Source organism: Nesoenas mayeri (assembly GCF_963082525.1).
Source record: "Nesoenas mayeri genome assembly, chromosome: 1".
NCBI classification, from domain to species: Eukaryota; Metazoa; Chordata; class Aves; order Columbiformes; family Columbidae; genus Nesoenas; species Nesoenas mayeri.
Window position 1 is genome coordinate 56,647,009 of NC_137541.1, and position 13,031 is coordinate 56,660,039.

Consider the following 13,031-nt stretch of genomic DNA (forward strand, 5'->3'; position numbering starts at 1 on the left):
TTAAAATAAAAAATAGCATATTTTATTTTCAGCTTTAAAGATGCATCTCTAAACGATCAGTAGAAAAAAAAAAAAAACAACACAAGTAAAAAAAGTAAACATCGGCATTTTGTAAAATCACATAGAACTAATAAAAGACTTAATACAAAGTTTTTATATACCATTCAAATGCAGTTTAAAAAAAAAAAGCAGTCCGGTCTCCAAGACCCCTTCTACTTGAAATAAATGATTAAGTACCCACAGATTTCAACTATAAAACTAGGATACATCCTTTCTTTTTTCTTCCATTTATAAAGTCAGTTGCCACGTACTTCAATCAATTGCAAGTGAAATTCATGTTAGTCTCAGTTATAGTACTTGAGAGGACAAATACAATTCCAGGACTGAAGTCCTTCTGTTTTCAGTATCCTGAAAGGTTCTTTATCAAGTCAGCGCTCGTCACATATCCTTAGACTGATCATCCTCTTCAAGTTTCCTGATTTCATTCTTTAAACAGTTGATGGTTTCACGACTTGCTTTTAGTCTTTCTTTCAGTTCAGCAATTTCAAAACTAGTTTTCTTTTTGGCAGCTTCCAGCTTTTCCCTGGTTTTTACTTCAAGATCTGCAACTGTGGTAGCGATAAAGAAAAATAAATATTAAAAGAGAAAGCCAGAAACCTGTTTTGTGGCCCCATTCTGCTCATCAGTTTTGTGGATGGAGTTATAATTCACTACATCTGGTTTACTGAGATGTCATAATTATTTTTTTTAATTATTTGTTCACGCACAAGTTTTTGGACAAAGCTGGTAACGCCAACAAATTTAAGGAGGCCACAGATATCCCTTCATATCTCATATGTTCTAGAGTTGTGGGCAGTGTAAAAAAACAAAACCAAAACAAAACACTGAATTTTTTTATCTGCTTCAGTAGCACATACCAAGGAAATATATTTTTAAAACAAACAAACAAAACAACAACACTAAAAATTTCTATCTATGCTCAAGAGAAACATCCAGAAATTTTAAGTGAGAAAAGTTTACGTTTGGACAAGACCTTTTTATTATTCAAATTATTAAACATTTTCTACACATAAACCGTAGCAACATGAAATATACCAAAAGTCCACCTTAAGACTGGCTAAGCTGAGGTGGAAAATACAAGTCCACACACCCAAACAGACATATGGCAAATGACAAAGGTAACTTTGTAAAGCTTCAAACACATAGCTACTCTTAGTTTGAGGTATTCACTGTCTAAAAATACTTGTTCTCAGGGGAACCTGCATATAAGCCAAAGGCCAGGTGAGCCGCACTGTGACAGCACCAGAGTTTGTAACTAACATGGCAGGATTTGGGCTCAATACATATTACGTTTACTTTCTGAGAGGTGGAAGAGATGAAATTCAGAAGGTCAGAACATACATCATCGCTAAATGTATTGTACTTTATGAATCAATGTATTTCCATTTCTTTCATTCCCTTAATATTCTAGTTTATATTTAAAGACAGATTCAATAGGAAGGACACGAAGAATATTCAGCTACACTGAAGAAGAATTGTTAGGAAATTACCTAAAGAATTAGAAGGGAAAAAGACAGGAAGAGCTTTCAGACACTGCTCTATCCCAAAAGGGTTGCTGCTTTGACTAACACAGTACTAACTGCTCTAGATTTCAGCGGTAAAGTGGGATCTTTGCTTGCACTTAAAATCCTGATGAAACCAACTTTATCACAAATTCAGCAGGCCGAATTTATTTAGTTTTATCTGATTTTACTGCATGCCATCACTCATAATACTAAATTATTCATAATTTTCTTCAGCAGACACACAGACCTGAAAATCTTGGAAGTTTTCAAATAAGTATTAATATCTTTGCAAAAGTTGAAGCTAATTTAATGCAAAAATATGACTTTTTAGCAGCATCCAAATCCTCTGTACTATTACAGCCCAGGGGAAGAAAAAAAAACCCAAAACACAACACCAAAGCCCACACAACTAAAACCAAAACAAACTCTTTTTTATTGCTAAAATGAAAATATTTTAATTTTCAACTTACATTCTGTTTCATGCTTATAAGCACCTAGCGTTAGCTGACGAGATGTTGTCAACAGCTGCTGCATCATTGCAGTAGGGTCTTGAAATATCTAACGAAGGAGAAAAATACATGGTGTCAACAATACTGTTAAATATAAAGTGAGGATTACATTAAAAATTAACATACCATTTCATCATAGAATTCAGAAACTACAGTTTTCTTTCCCAGGATAGCATTGGTATCAGACTGAAAAAGCTTCAGCAAGTGATACAAAGTTACCTATAAAAAGACAAAATTGTATTAGCTTGACAACTGCAGGGAAATGGTATCTTCTAGATATCAGTAAGTGGTATTTTTTCCTATGTTAATTGTGTAGGATTTAAAAACTAAATGTCATATAGCTTCAGCAGGATTACTTAAATTTAGTATCGGTAGTAAAACACACCAACTATCCAAAGGCTTCTTGATACTTTGTGTTTTTCTTTGGAAAGACACTGATGCTAGCATAGCACCATTGAAAAAAGACAACTAAAATATTCTAAAATCCTGTAACTAGGAAGATAAATTCCTGGTGTGTGCTCAGCCCAGGTAAGGTGCAACATGCAGCCACCTACCAGTAAACACCAGAGAAGCTAAGCACAGAAAAAGCCGTCATGAACACCAGTAGAAAAGCACGGAAACAGAAAAACGTGGCCAACCATTAAATATATTTCCTATGCAAACAGGCTTTATTACTTCCATGGCTGATGGGATCTATTTTGACCAGAAATATCCTACGGCACAGCTTGAGGCCACCATAATTGATTAAGTGTTGTTAAAAGTTCAATGTACTTACAGGTCTCTCATTTGGATCGATGAAAAATATCTTAATGATTATTTCAAATTCACCCCAGCCTGTTTCGGTGATTTCATAGGGCGGTTTGGTAACAACTGCAGTGAGAAACACAGAAGTATTAATATAGGTGATAACTCCTCATCAGAACTAATCAAAATTCCGTTTCCAGGAACAAATGCCCAAATGTAAAACCCACCTCGTAAAGGATTACCGTAGCTTTCATGCAACTTGAATTGAATTTTTTTGACATAGGCAGACATATCCTAAAATAGAAATGCCATGATTTCTGATTATTTAGACAGCACAGCAAACTACTGTTTATTCATCCATCCTACATGCCTATCATTTCTTCTGACGTAAATACAGTATTTCTTCTGACTTCATGAGCAGGAAAGCAAGACAGTAAATCCAATTATTAGTACTGGCATACAAGTCTGTCAGTATTCTGTTCTCATGAATGCTCTCCAGCTCTCCCCTGGCCTGGAAAGATCACTCCACAAACATAAGTGAAAAAGCATCTTCCTTCTCTTACTCTTTTTTGGATCCCCCCCAGCCCGTGTGTGCACTCCCCTTATGCCCCAGCACCCTCTTCCCCTCTCCTCACACCCCAAAGCTCATCCAGTCCACCCCCCTGCAATGAGCAGGGACATCTTCAACCACATCAGGTTGCTCAGGTCCAGCCTGGCCTTTAATGTCTCCAGGGATGGGGCATCTACCACCTCTCTGGAAAACCTGTGCCAGTGTTTCACCATCCTCGGTGTAAATCATTTTCTCCTCATGTCTGGCCTGAATCTCCCATCTTTTAGTTTAAAGCCACAAGGACAAGGCGGCGCTCCCCGCACACCTCGTTCCTGTAGGGCTTCACGTAAACTGTCCACTGGTGCGTGTGGCCGTCCTCCTCTCTTTTCTTCCCGAAATACCGGGCGACGTTTCCATACACGATCGGCTTCACAATGGTAACGCCCTTTAAAAAAGAGGAAAGAAAACCAACGGCACGTTTTGAAAGGCGTTTGCCGCGCTGCTCCTTGTAGCCCGAACGAAGCCGGTGCCCCGCGGAGCGAGGCCCGTTCCCCGCCGCAGCCATCGCTCCTCCATCCCCCGCGCCGGGCCCGGCCCGCACCTTCACCCTGCCCCCGGAGTCAGGCCCGAACTCAGCCATTCTCTTGAACATATTGCCCCGGCGGGGGGGGCGCCGCCCGCAGCCGCGCCGACCGCGCTCAACTCCCGCGCCACGGCCGCCTGGCCCGGCCCCGCCGCCACTGCCGCTCCGCGACCGCCATCCCCTGCGGCTTCCGGCGGCGCCCGCGTCACGGCGGGGCGGGGCTGACTGACTGACTGACTGAGTGACTGACGGTGTGAGGCGCTCCTGCGCGGCCCCGCCGTCTCACCGCTCCCCGGTTTGGTCACCGCTCTTCACAGAATCACAGAGTGGTTGGGCTTGGAAGGGGCCTCTGGAGATCATCCAGTCCAAGCCCCCTGCTAAAGCAGGTTCAACCAGAGCAGATCGCACAGGAATGTGTCCAGGGGGTTTGAATGTCTCCAGAGGAGACTCCACAGCCTCTCTGGGCAGCCTGTTCCAGGGCTCTGGCACCCTCAAAGTAAAGAAGTTTCTCCTCATATTCAGATGGAACCTCCTGTGCTTCAGTCTGTGCCCATTACCCCTCATCCCATTGTTGGGCACCACTGAAAGGAGTCTGGTCCATCCTGTCGACACCCACCCTTGAGATATTTATAAACATTGATGAGATCCCCTCTCAGGTTCTCTCCTCCAGGCTGAACAGACCCAGCACTCTCAGTCTCTCCTCATAAGAAAATTGCTCCAGACCCCTCACCATCTTTGTAGCCCTCTGCTGGATTCTCTCCAAAATTCCGTGTCTTCCTTGCATCCTCCAAATTGAAATGGATATGTAAAGGACCCCTCTGATATGTGTGACCTTTCTAAGCCTGGTTAACTTTAAATGATGCTCCCTCTCTCGGCTGTGTTTTGCAAACACAGTTTAGTCTTTTTAAAACAGAAAAACCCTCCGCGCTCACGCCATGTCCACGGCTGACAGGCCTCTGCGTGCAGGTCACCGTGCTGTGAGCTCAGCGGTGCTTAAAAAAAGGAAGCAGGGAATTATATATAGATTCTTTTTCTTCTTTTCATATTTTTACTTTTGTAGCCTTCAAACACACACTCAACTAGCATATGCTGGTGTTCACTGGTCTCATTGCGCACCATTCCCATGGACACATACGGTGCCTGGTTAAATGAAGCATCCTGCACAATCAGGGCGGTCGCAAGGAGGGCAGGGTGGGAAGGAAAAGCCTATTAGAAATTAAAAAAGGAGGGGGGGAAAGAGGGTTGCAAGCATGCTAAAAGTTGCACAGCCACTCCAAGCTTCAAAATATTCAGTTTGTGGGCTGACCAGTCCAGAAATTTTTGTACATCTTTGGAATATACGGGATATCACCTTTGGTAAGACTTCATCCCATTGTCTTCCAGGCAACACAAACCAAAAGGCTGAGATGTTTGGCAATTTCTGTGTTCAGTTTGAAATTAGGTCTGTCTTTTGGAAACACCCTGTAGTTTCTTAGAAAGAGCAAAGAACTTTCCTCTGGCAACTTTCAATTACCAGAAAACAAGCAGAATAAATCTATTGAAGCAAGTCCACAAACAATGCAAAATAAACTAGGCTGCAAGAGGATGCTGTATTTCATGCATTTATCTTTGGATGGTAAAGTTAAAATACAGAACTAGGTTAGTAGGGTGGCAACGAACTAGTTTCTGCCACCATTTTATGGTTAATCTGCAAAAAAGCTCCTTTGCCTATCGGGAAATAACTGAGCTGTCAGGTAGTCTTCTTGGCCAGTGACTGTTCAGTTGTGCTCTGCCACAGCAGGAGGGTTGTCACGCTGCAAGCTAACGAGTTATACCTCTGGTTCAAAGTTGTACGTAAGTAACACCCATAATTGCCCAGTTCCAGTAGTTTCCATTTTATTTACCCTGTGAACCTGATGGTTCTTTGGGTGAACAAGGTATTAAAAATTAACTGGCAATGTTCCACCCTGCTTAGGTGTGAGCAGCTTATGTCAGCTGTCCTTGTCTTCATCAAAAGGAACTGGCTGAGCAGGACCCCTTATTTACATTGTTCTCCTGAGCAGCTGGATATAACAGAATATGTGATCTAAATATTTCCTTGTTCTTGTAGGAAGGCGGTCAGCATCCTGAGGTACCCAAACAGCAGCAGAGGACAGAACTGTTGAACTGCTGGTGGCTGGGGAGTGATGCCCATGCAGGGTAACACACAGTGGGCTGAGCCGACTCAAGGGTCAGGAGGAGGTGAGTCTGAGGGCATCCCTGCTCCGTGCCCCAGCTGTAGCCTCTGGTCTGCCCAGCTGTGTCCATTCCCGCGATGGACAAAGGAACTCCTCTGGGGAGCTGCAGCCAGACCCTGCTTGCAAACCGCTCTCCAGAGCCCCCCCTCCCATGGCATCCAGTGTGTGCCAGGGCTCCTGGTGGACAAGAAGATGGGGAATGGCCTCAATTTGCACCAGGGAAGCTTCAGAGTGGATATCAGGAAAAATTTATTCCTGGAAAGGGTTGTCAGGCATTGGAACAGGCTGCCCAGGGAAGTGGTTGAGTCACCATCCCTGGAGGTATTTAAAAGGTGTTTAGATGAGGTTCTTAGGGACATGGTTTAGTGCCAGAGTTGGGTTATGGTTGGACTCGATGACCTTGAGGTTGTCTTCCAACCAAAATGATCCTATGAATCTATGAATACCATGCCTAACCCACTCCTGGGAAACAAAAATTCCCTAACTCTTTCTTTGCATGAACTAGATCTCACGTGACAGTGCTGCTCAGCTCTGCAGTATTATAGCTCTTCTTGTTAAAATGAAGCAAGTTGGCAACACTGGCATGTGGGCCAGTCTTTTGCAAGTTCTCACTGTCTTCAAAGAAAAATTAAATCTCCTGAGGTTAATGTAATTGCTAATTAAATTAACCTCTTTACTCTGTAAACATTAACACAGACAAAAAGAAGAATGATGCCATTCCTGCTGTACAGAAACCTTTTCCTCCCATGTGTGATGACTGCCCTGCAGATCTCCCTTTGGAAAGGGGGAATGATGGGCTTGAATGTTGCTCTGCTGTGTGTTTTAAAGACAGAGCTGTAACCAGCTAATCTATTTGCAACTGGGAGATGAGAGGGCAGCCCACCACAACAGCACCTCGAGAGACTGTGCTCACCTGAGCAGGGGCTATTGCACATCTGCTTGGCCCTCGGGATCCTGCCACCATTGCACCAGCAGCAGCTGTTGGTCTGTAGGATCCATGATTCTGATGCAGAAAATAAAAAAATATGACTGTATGGGGAATGCCCGTGCTAGAGGGGGTGGTCCTTTTATTCTTTAATCCAACCAAATACGAAAAACACATGCAATATGTCTTAACTTCAAAAATGCCATTGGAAAACACAACACAGGTTTTCTACTTTTGGAAATAAATTCCATTATGTTTTCTCTGGAGACATTCAAAACCCGCCCGGACGCCTTCCTGTGTAACCTCATCTAGGTGTTCCTGCTCTGGTGGGAGGATTGGACTAGATGATCTTTCGAGGTCCCTTCCAATGCATAATATTCTGTGATTCTGTACATTGCTCTCTATATATAGAAGTACAAATCAAGCCCAACATGTATTTCCACAAAAACGAGAGGAAAATACAACCATAGCCAATTTATGCTGTGGTTCTGACTGTATTTATCAGTGCTGGCCTCTGCCTGGACAGAAATGAAGTGCAAGCCAGATTTCACAGAGGTAACTTGGGAAACCAGCGCAGTGTTGGGGCCCTCCCACTGCCGTTACTGCCCTAAGGGTGAAAGCGCAGACACTGGGAATGGCCAAAAAAACCAATTCCTTCCAAAGATAACCAAGTTTCTTTGCTGGCTCCTGCAGGTTTGAGTGCGGGTGGCTCAGCTGCACACGCGTGTCAGGGGCCATGGGCTGGCGGGTGGGCTGTGGCAGGCAGGGTGTCCTCTGCAGCAGCAGCTCCTGCCGCGCTTTGAAGCTGTTGACAGCCAGAGCGGGTAGAGCTGCTCTCACGGGCCCTGAGGGTGCTTTTGGCAGCCTCTGTAGATGTATCCAAACAGACCCGCTCACCTCGCTCCTGCCACCAGGCTCGCGCCTGTGGAGCTTCTTGCTGCACAGATACCTGGTTTTGGTGAGGGGCTCAGGGCTTTGCCTTTCCCTTCTTATGACTTGCCTGCCCTGTTTTGTCCTATGGACACGCCACTATGTCTGCAGCAGGAAGGAGAAGGGACGGGGACAGTGATTCTCATCTGTTGGCCAACATGGATGCTGTTGTGGCTTAATGTGAGCTGGCAATACAACCATGATAGCTGCTCGCTCGCCTCCCTCCTCGCCCCCCAAATAGGGGAGAAAATCAAAAGGGAGAAACTTGGATTGAGACAAACAGTTTAATAAAATGACAACATACTAATACACTACTAGTAAATATATATTTTTTTATATATATAAAAGATACTCGGGCAATTCCTCATAAACTCCGTCCACACTGAGCAGCCAGTCCCAGGAAACAGCACCTGGTCCCAAACAGGTGATCCCAGAGAAAGAAAAGACAAAAAAGGCAGAAAGGCCCAGAGGCCTCTGCAAAATGGCAAAAGGCTGAACTAATCAAAGTCCTGAACAGAACTTCCCCAGCTTCAACAAAAAGAACCAAGAGAGTGATGAAGACAAAAGAGACCAGAAGATCCCCCCCGCCTCCTTAAATATGAAGCATGATGCTAGTGGGCTGGAATAGTCATATTGATCAGTCTGGACATCAGTCAAGCTCTGCCCCATCTCTGCTCCCCTTCCTTGCTGCCTCACACCTGTGGGCAGAACACTCAGAGTGCCCTTGGCTCTCAGACCAGAGCAATTAAAAACATGAGCTCTGTGCTGGGATGTTATCTCTTGTTGTCAAACTAAGTCCAAATAATGATCACGCTAGCTATGAAAAACAAAGGTTTCTAACTGCATGAAGAAAATTAACTCATTTTCAGTCAAACCAGCACAGATGCCCATGGCCAACACATGGATTGTTCCCAAGACCCGCGATCAGAGCCCATGAATACTTCTCTCCGAAGGACAGGAGTTTAGCAAGAGCCTGTTGCCACCGCCCATTCCTCCGTGTCCCCAGGTCCCCCGGCAGTACCTGTCTTCCACTCCTGCTCCAGTTTGCTCCACAGCTTCACCTGCTTGCCCCGCTCCAGCAGTGCGGCCACCATAGGCAGATGACCAGCAGGAGAAGGAACTGCAGCAAGGAAAAGCAGCACAGTCAGGAACTGGGGAGGTGTGATGAGACAGGCTGCTTCTGGGAGAAGCTTCCTGGTGACCAGAGAATCACAGAACGTTAGGAATTGGAAGTGACCTCAAAAGATCATCTAGTCCAATCCCCCTGCCGGAGCAGGAACACCTAGGTGAGGTTACACAGGAAGGTGTCCAGGCGGGTTTTGAATGTCTCCAGAGTAGGAGACTCCACAACCTCCCTGGGTAGCCTGTTCCAGTGCTCTGTCACCCTCACTGAGAAGTTTCTTCTCATATTTAAGTGGAACCTCCTGTGTTCCAGTTTGAACCCATTGCTCAGCTCAGACTGTGGAAGAGTGGCAGGGCTAGAGAGGGTGAAGAGAAAAGTTGTAGACAGTGACAGCAAGTCTGTGTCAGCAGAGATGGACTAAGCCGATGGGACCCTGACTTCTAAACTCTAGCATTCAGGTGCTCATTTTAACAAAACTTGTTAAAATGGAAATTCCTGCCCCATGTGCCCCCTGGAAATCACAAGAGCAGACTTGGAGAATCCCAGGCTGTGTCCCCAAAGGTTATTTGATCCAAGACGTTTCACAGCTGCTCACAGCTGACACCTCTCATGGACCTTCCCCGGAGCAGCCAGGGGTAGAAGGCAAAATGAGAGGATTAGTCAAGACTTCATGGTGCATACAGCCTCTTAATACTGAAACCACAGCTCTCCTGCACTTATCTCATCTCTTAACCTTCTCCCACTCCCTTTTGGTTCCTCTGCTCTGTAGCAACCAGAAACGCAGCCTCTTCAGTACATGGGCATTTTCCGATACTTAAAGCATCACTCCAAAATTGTACATCTATGATGTGGAAAGCCACAGCCAAAGTAACATCACCTCAGAATTTTGTTTAAACTCTCTCACAATACCTACCAAAGGGGGATTTGGCTATCTAAACTCTGCTACTCAGATTTGTTATAAAATTATTATCAAAGTCCTGGTCTTAATGCAGTTACTGCTCATCATGAATCTACCACCATTAACAACCTAACAGAAGTAGCCTGGAGAAACGGGCATCGGACACACGGTCTGCACCTATTGAAATTAAGGAAATCACCTAAATGGAGCAGTTTTCAAAGCAGCCACTTTCAGAGTCACAAGTAAGTTGTGGCATGTGGCCAGTTATGGGGGGAAACCTGCTTAGGAACAAAAGCGGAATGAAAAAATCTGCGCAATGAGATGACGTGGGAAGGACTGGAAATGGCTCTTGCCTACAGCAAAGGGCTGGGAGTGCCATGAAGAATACAGGTGCTGAACCCACTTCTACCAGCCTATTTTGGGGGGCTGCCCCTGTGATGTAACTGTTGAGCCCAGCCTCTGCCCAGGCACGTGGTTTAGGTGAAGCTTTATCATATGCAGCTGTTGTGAAAGAAACGGTGTCCAGGCAGCTCCTCACAGACCCAAGTCCCTCACCTGTTTTACAGCTCCCTCAGACAGCACACAGGTACTGTTTTGATAAATAAAGAACAACTCTCAACTCCAGACTCTCAGCAAAATGACCAGGTGCCTTAGCATCCTTACCAAGGTCAAGTCCAAGATTTAATTCCAGAATTTGTGCTTTTAAATTTGCCAATTTTTATCAACTTGAAAAGAGGTGGGAACAGTTTTATTCATCAGAGTGTCACATACAGTCTCACAAGAGCTGCCCTCACACGTATATTATGTAAGATGTTCCCCAAGCTCCTTCCAGTCCTGGAAAGGATGAACCCAAGTGGGCGCTGAGGCCACCAGCTCCAAGGACCAGGTGCAGCTGGAGGCAGCACAGACCTGGCTCCAGTGATGACACCAAAACAACGTCTCTCATGTTGGCCCCCATGGTTTTAACAGACTATTAATTTAATTGTTGTTTTGGTTTTGGCAACTTGTCAGTTTTCTAAATAAAGATGTGAATTTATATAAACTTTCCCTTCTTCAGTAATGCACCCAAGCCCCACACAGTGAAAAATCTGAGATAGTTTGTGCTGTCATTATAACAAAAAAAAATGGTGAGGGAGGTGGTAATGTAGAAGGGTTAAGAGTTTTATTTCTAAATAAATTTGAGCAAAACGCATAAAATTATTGTTTTCTTTTGTTTCCCAAATAGCTTCACTGAATGGAACAGTTAGGGGAGAACCTAAAATGAGGAGGGCACAGTAGGGATCCCACATGACAGAAAAAGGAATTAAAAAACTGAAGTATCAGACTGTTCGCTACCACTGTGAAAGAAACACCAACAAACTTTTACTGGACTCCAGCTGAGATGGAAGGCAGCCAGCAGATAGCTTTAATCCTTATGGAGAATTTTTATTTACAGGCTTCATTCCCATGAACAGCCCACTCCTCTCAAATTAAACGTTTTTAAAGTTCCTTTTAATGTCAGTTGTAGTGATCTGTGAGCTCAAAATACACCTTTTGTTGTAGAGTAAAAGGCTAATCGCTCTCATCTGGTTAAATAGCTGCTAATAAAACATTGGTCTTCTCTGACCCTTTTCATTCTAAGTATTTTATGTATTTAAAAAAGGGCCCGGCACACAATTTAGACATTATTTCCAACAGTTTCCTCTGCAGAGCTCTGTTGGCTGTTCCACACCATTCACCATTTTCACTACGCTTACACTGTGGGTCTGTGAGAAAAGGGGAGCTGCAGACCTACATCTCACAAAGATTCCCAGCTAAAATGATTCAGGAGAGTGAGAACTAGTTTTAATTACGCATAGGCTGCAATTAACATTTTGAGGTGGGAGCCCAAGTCCTGTACAGCTCGATCCATGAATAAGGATTCTGTTTGGGATGAATGGTCTCTGTTCTCATCCCCTCCCACCAGCGCGGATCTGTAACGCATCCAGGCAGAACCACCTATTTTTTAAATGAAGCACAGTCTGCAGATTGTAAAAGGTGTTGAGGGCAGCTACCTGTAGGTCAAAAAGAAGTAGATGGCTAAACAGGGAAAGGGAACACCAGCGAGCTTTGGAAACCGGTTTTAAGCATCATTTTAACCATTCTGAAATACAGTAACACTGCAGAGCTCCCCGCTCCTTCAGAGGCAAACGCTGGGTTCTGGAGACGCCTTCAGCTACAGCCAACATTTTCCGTGCGGACAGTGTCTTCCAGTGTTTTCAGTGTCAAAGGCTTTTTGAGCATTAAAATATTTCTTTCACTCCAAGTGTATTATATGGGAAAACACACACAGGAATTTAACAGCAGCGCACTGAAGAGGCATTCAAATAATATGGAGAAAATAAGGAAAGAAACAAGGACTTTTTCATGAGGTGTCAAGGTAAGGACGAGAAACATAGAGCTTGTTTATTTCGCGGAAAGAGGGGAAGAAGCAGCTGCCATCTCCTTAAACTTCGAGCAGCTGGGGATTATAACATCTAGTTCTGTTGACAAAGTTTGTAGCTCATAAGGAGGTGGATATGTGGGATGCACGACCAACGTGTGGGCATTAAGTAGGGTCCCAGACATATAACAATGTTACTCATCTATCCAATGCCTCATCTGTAAAAAATAATTAAAAGGGATAGCAATCTTCTACCTGCGGCAAAAAGACACCTATTTCTATGAATAAAAATGCTCTGCAATTGTTTTTCATGCCGTCTCTCCAGGAGCACTAAAAGAGCAGAGTAAGAAAGGCAGAGAATTCTTGATCACTTTTGAACACCATACACTCAGTGTCTCAGCATTAAAAGCATGGACTAGCCTCTCTGTTCTCTATAATATTATACATTATGTTATGTGACCAAAAGGGAGTTTCTTCTCTGATTTACTTCCAGCTCAACCTTAACCAGCAAAAGTTCCACCTGTCTGGTTGGCACCAGCCCCCTCTCCCAGACCATCACACTCTCAGCCTGCTACCCTTGAAAATAA

The 13,031-nt window shown here is 44.3% G+C and overlaps 1 protein-coding gene across 1 annotated transcript; it reads right to left on the reverse strand.

The window, feature by feature from the left end:
- YEATS4 (YEATS domain containing 4) lies at nucleotides 1-4,121 on the reverse strand. Its single transcript, XM_080353614.1, has 7 exons — nucleotides 3,970-4,121; nucleotides 3,694-3,813; nucleotides 3,046-3,112; nucleotides 2,850-2,944; nucleotides 2,201-2,293; nucleotides 2,036-2,123; nucleotides 1-608 (listed from the first exon to the last, which is right to left on the reverse strand). Exons 1-7 carry the CDS (start codon nucleotides 4,018-4,020, stop codon nucleotides 439-441), a joined length of 684 nt encoding a protein of 227 aa, XP_080209740.1. The 5' UTR covers nucleotides 4,021-4,121; the 3' UTR covers nucleotides 1-438.
- Nucleotides 4,122-13,031: the final 8,910 nt, after the last annotated feature.

Bases quoted from the DNA above. Each gene is read 5' to 3' on its own strand.
- YEATS4 (XM_080353614.1), bottom strand. From the start codon at position 4,020: ATGTTCAAGAGAATGGCTGAGTTCGGGCCTGACTCCGGGGGCAGGGTG. The intron at 3,814-3,969 runs GTGCGGGCCGGG...TCTTTTTTAAAG, and splicing joins ACTCCGGGGGCAGGGTGAAG to GGCGTTACCATTGTGAAGCC. The intron at 609-2,035 runs GTAAGTTGAAAA...TCGCTACCACAG, and splicing joins TTATAAGCATGAAACAGAAT to TTGCAGATCTTGAAGTAAAA.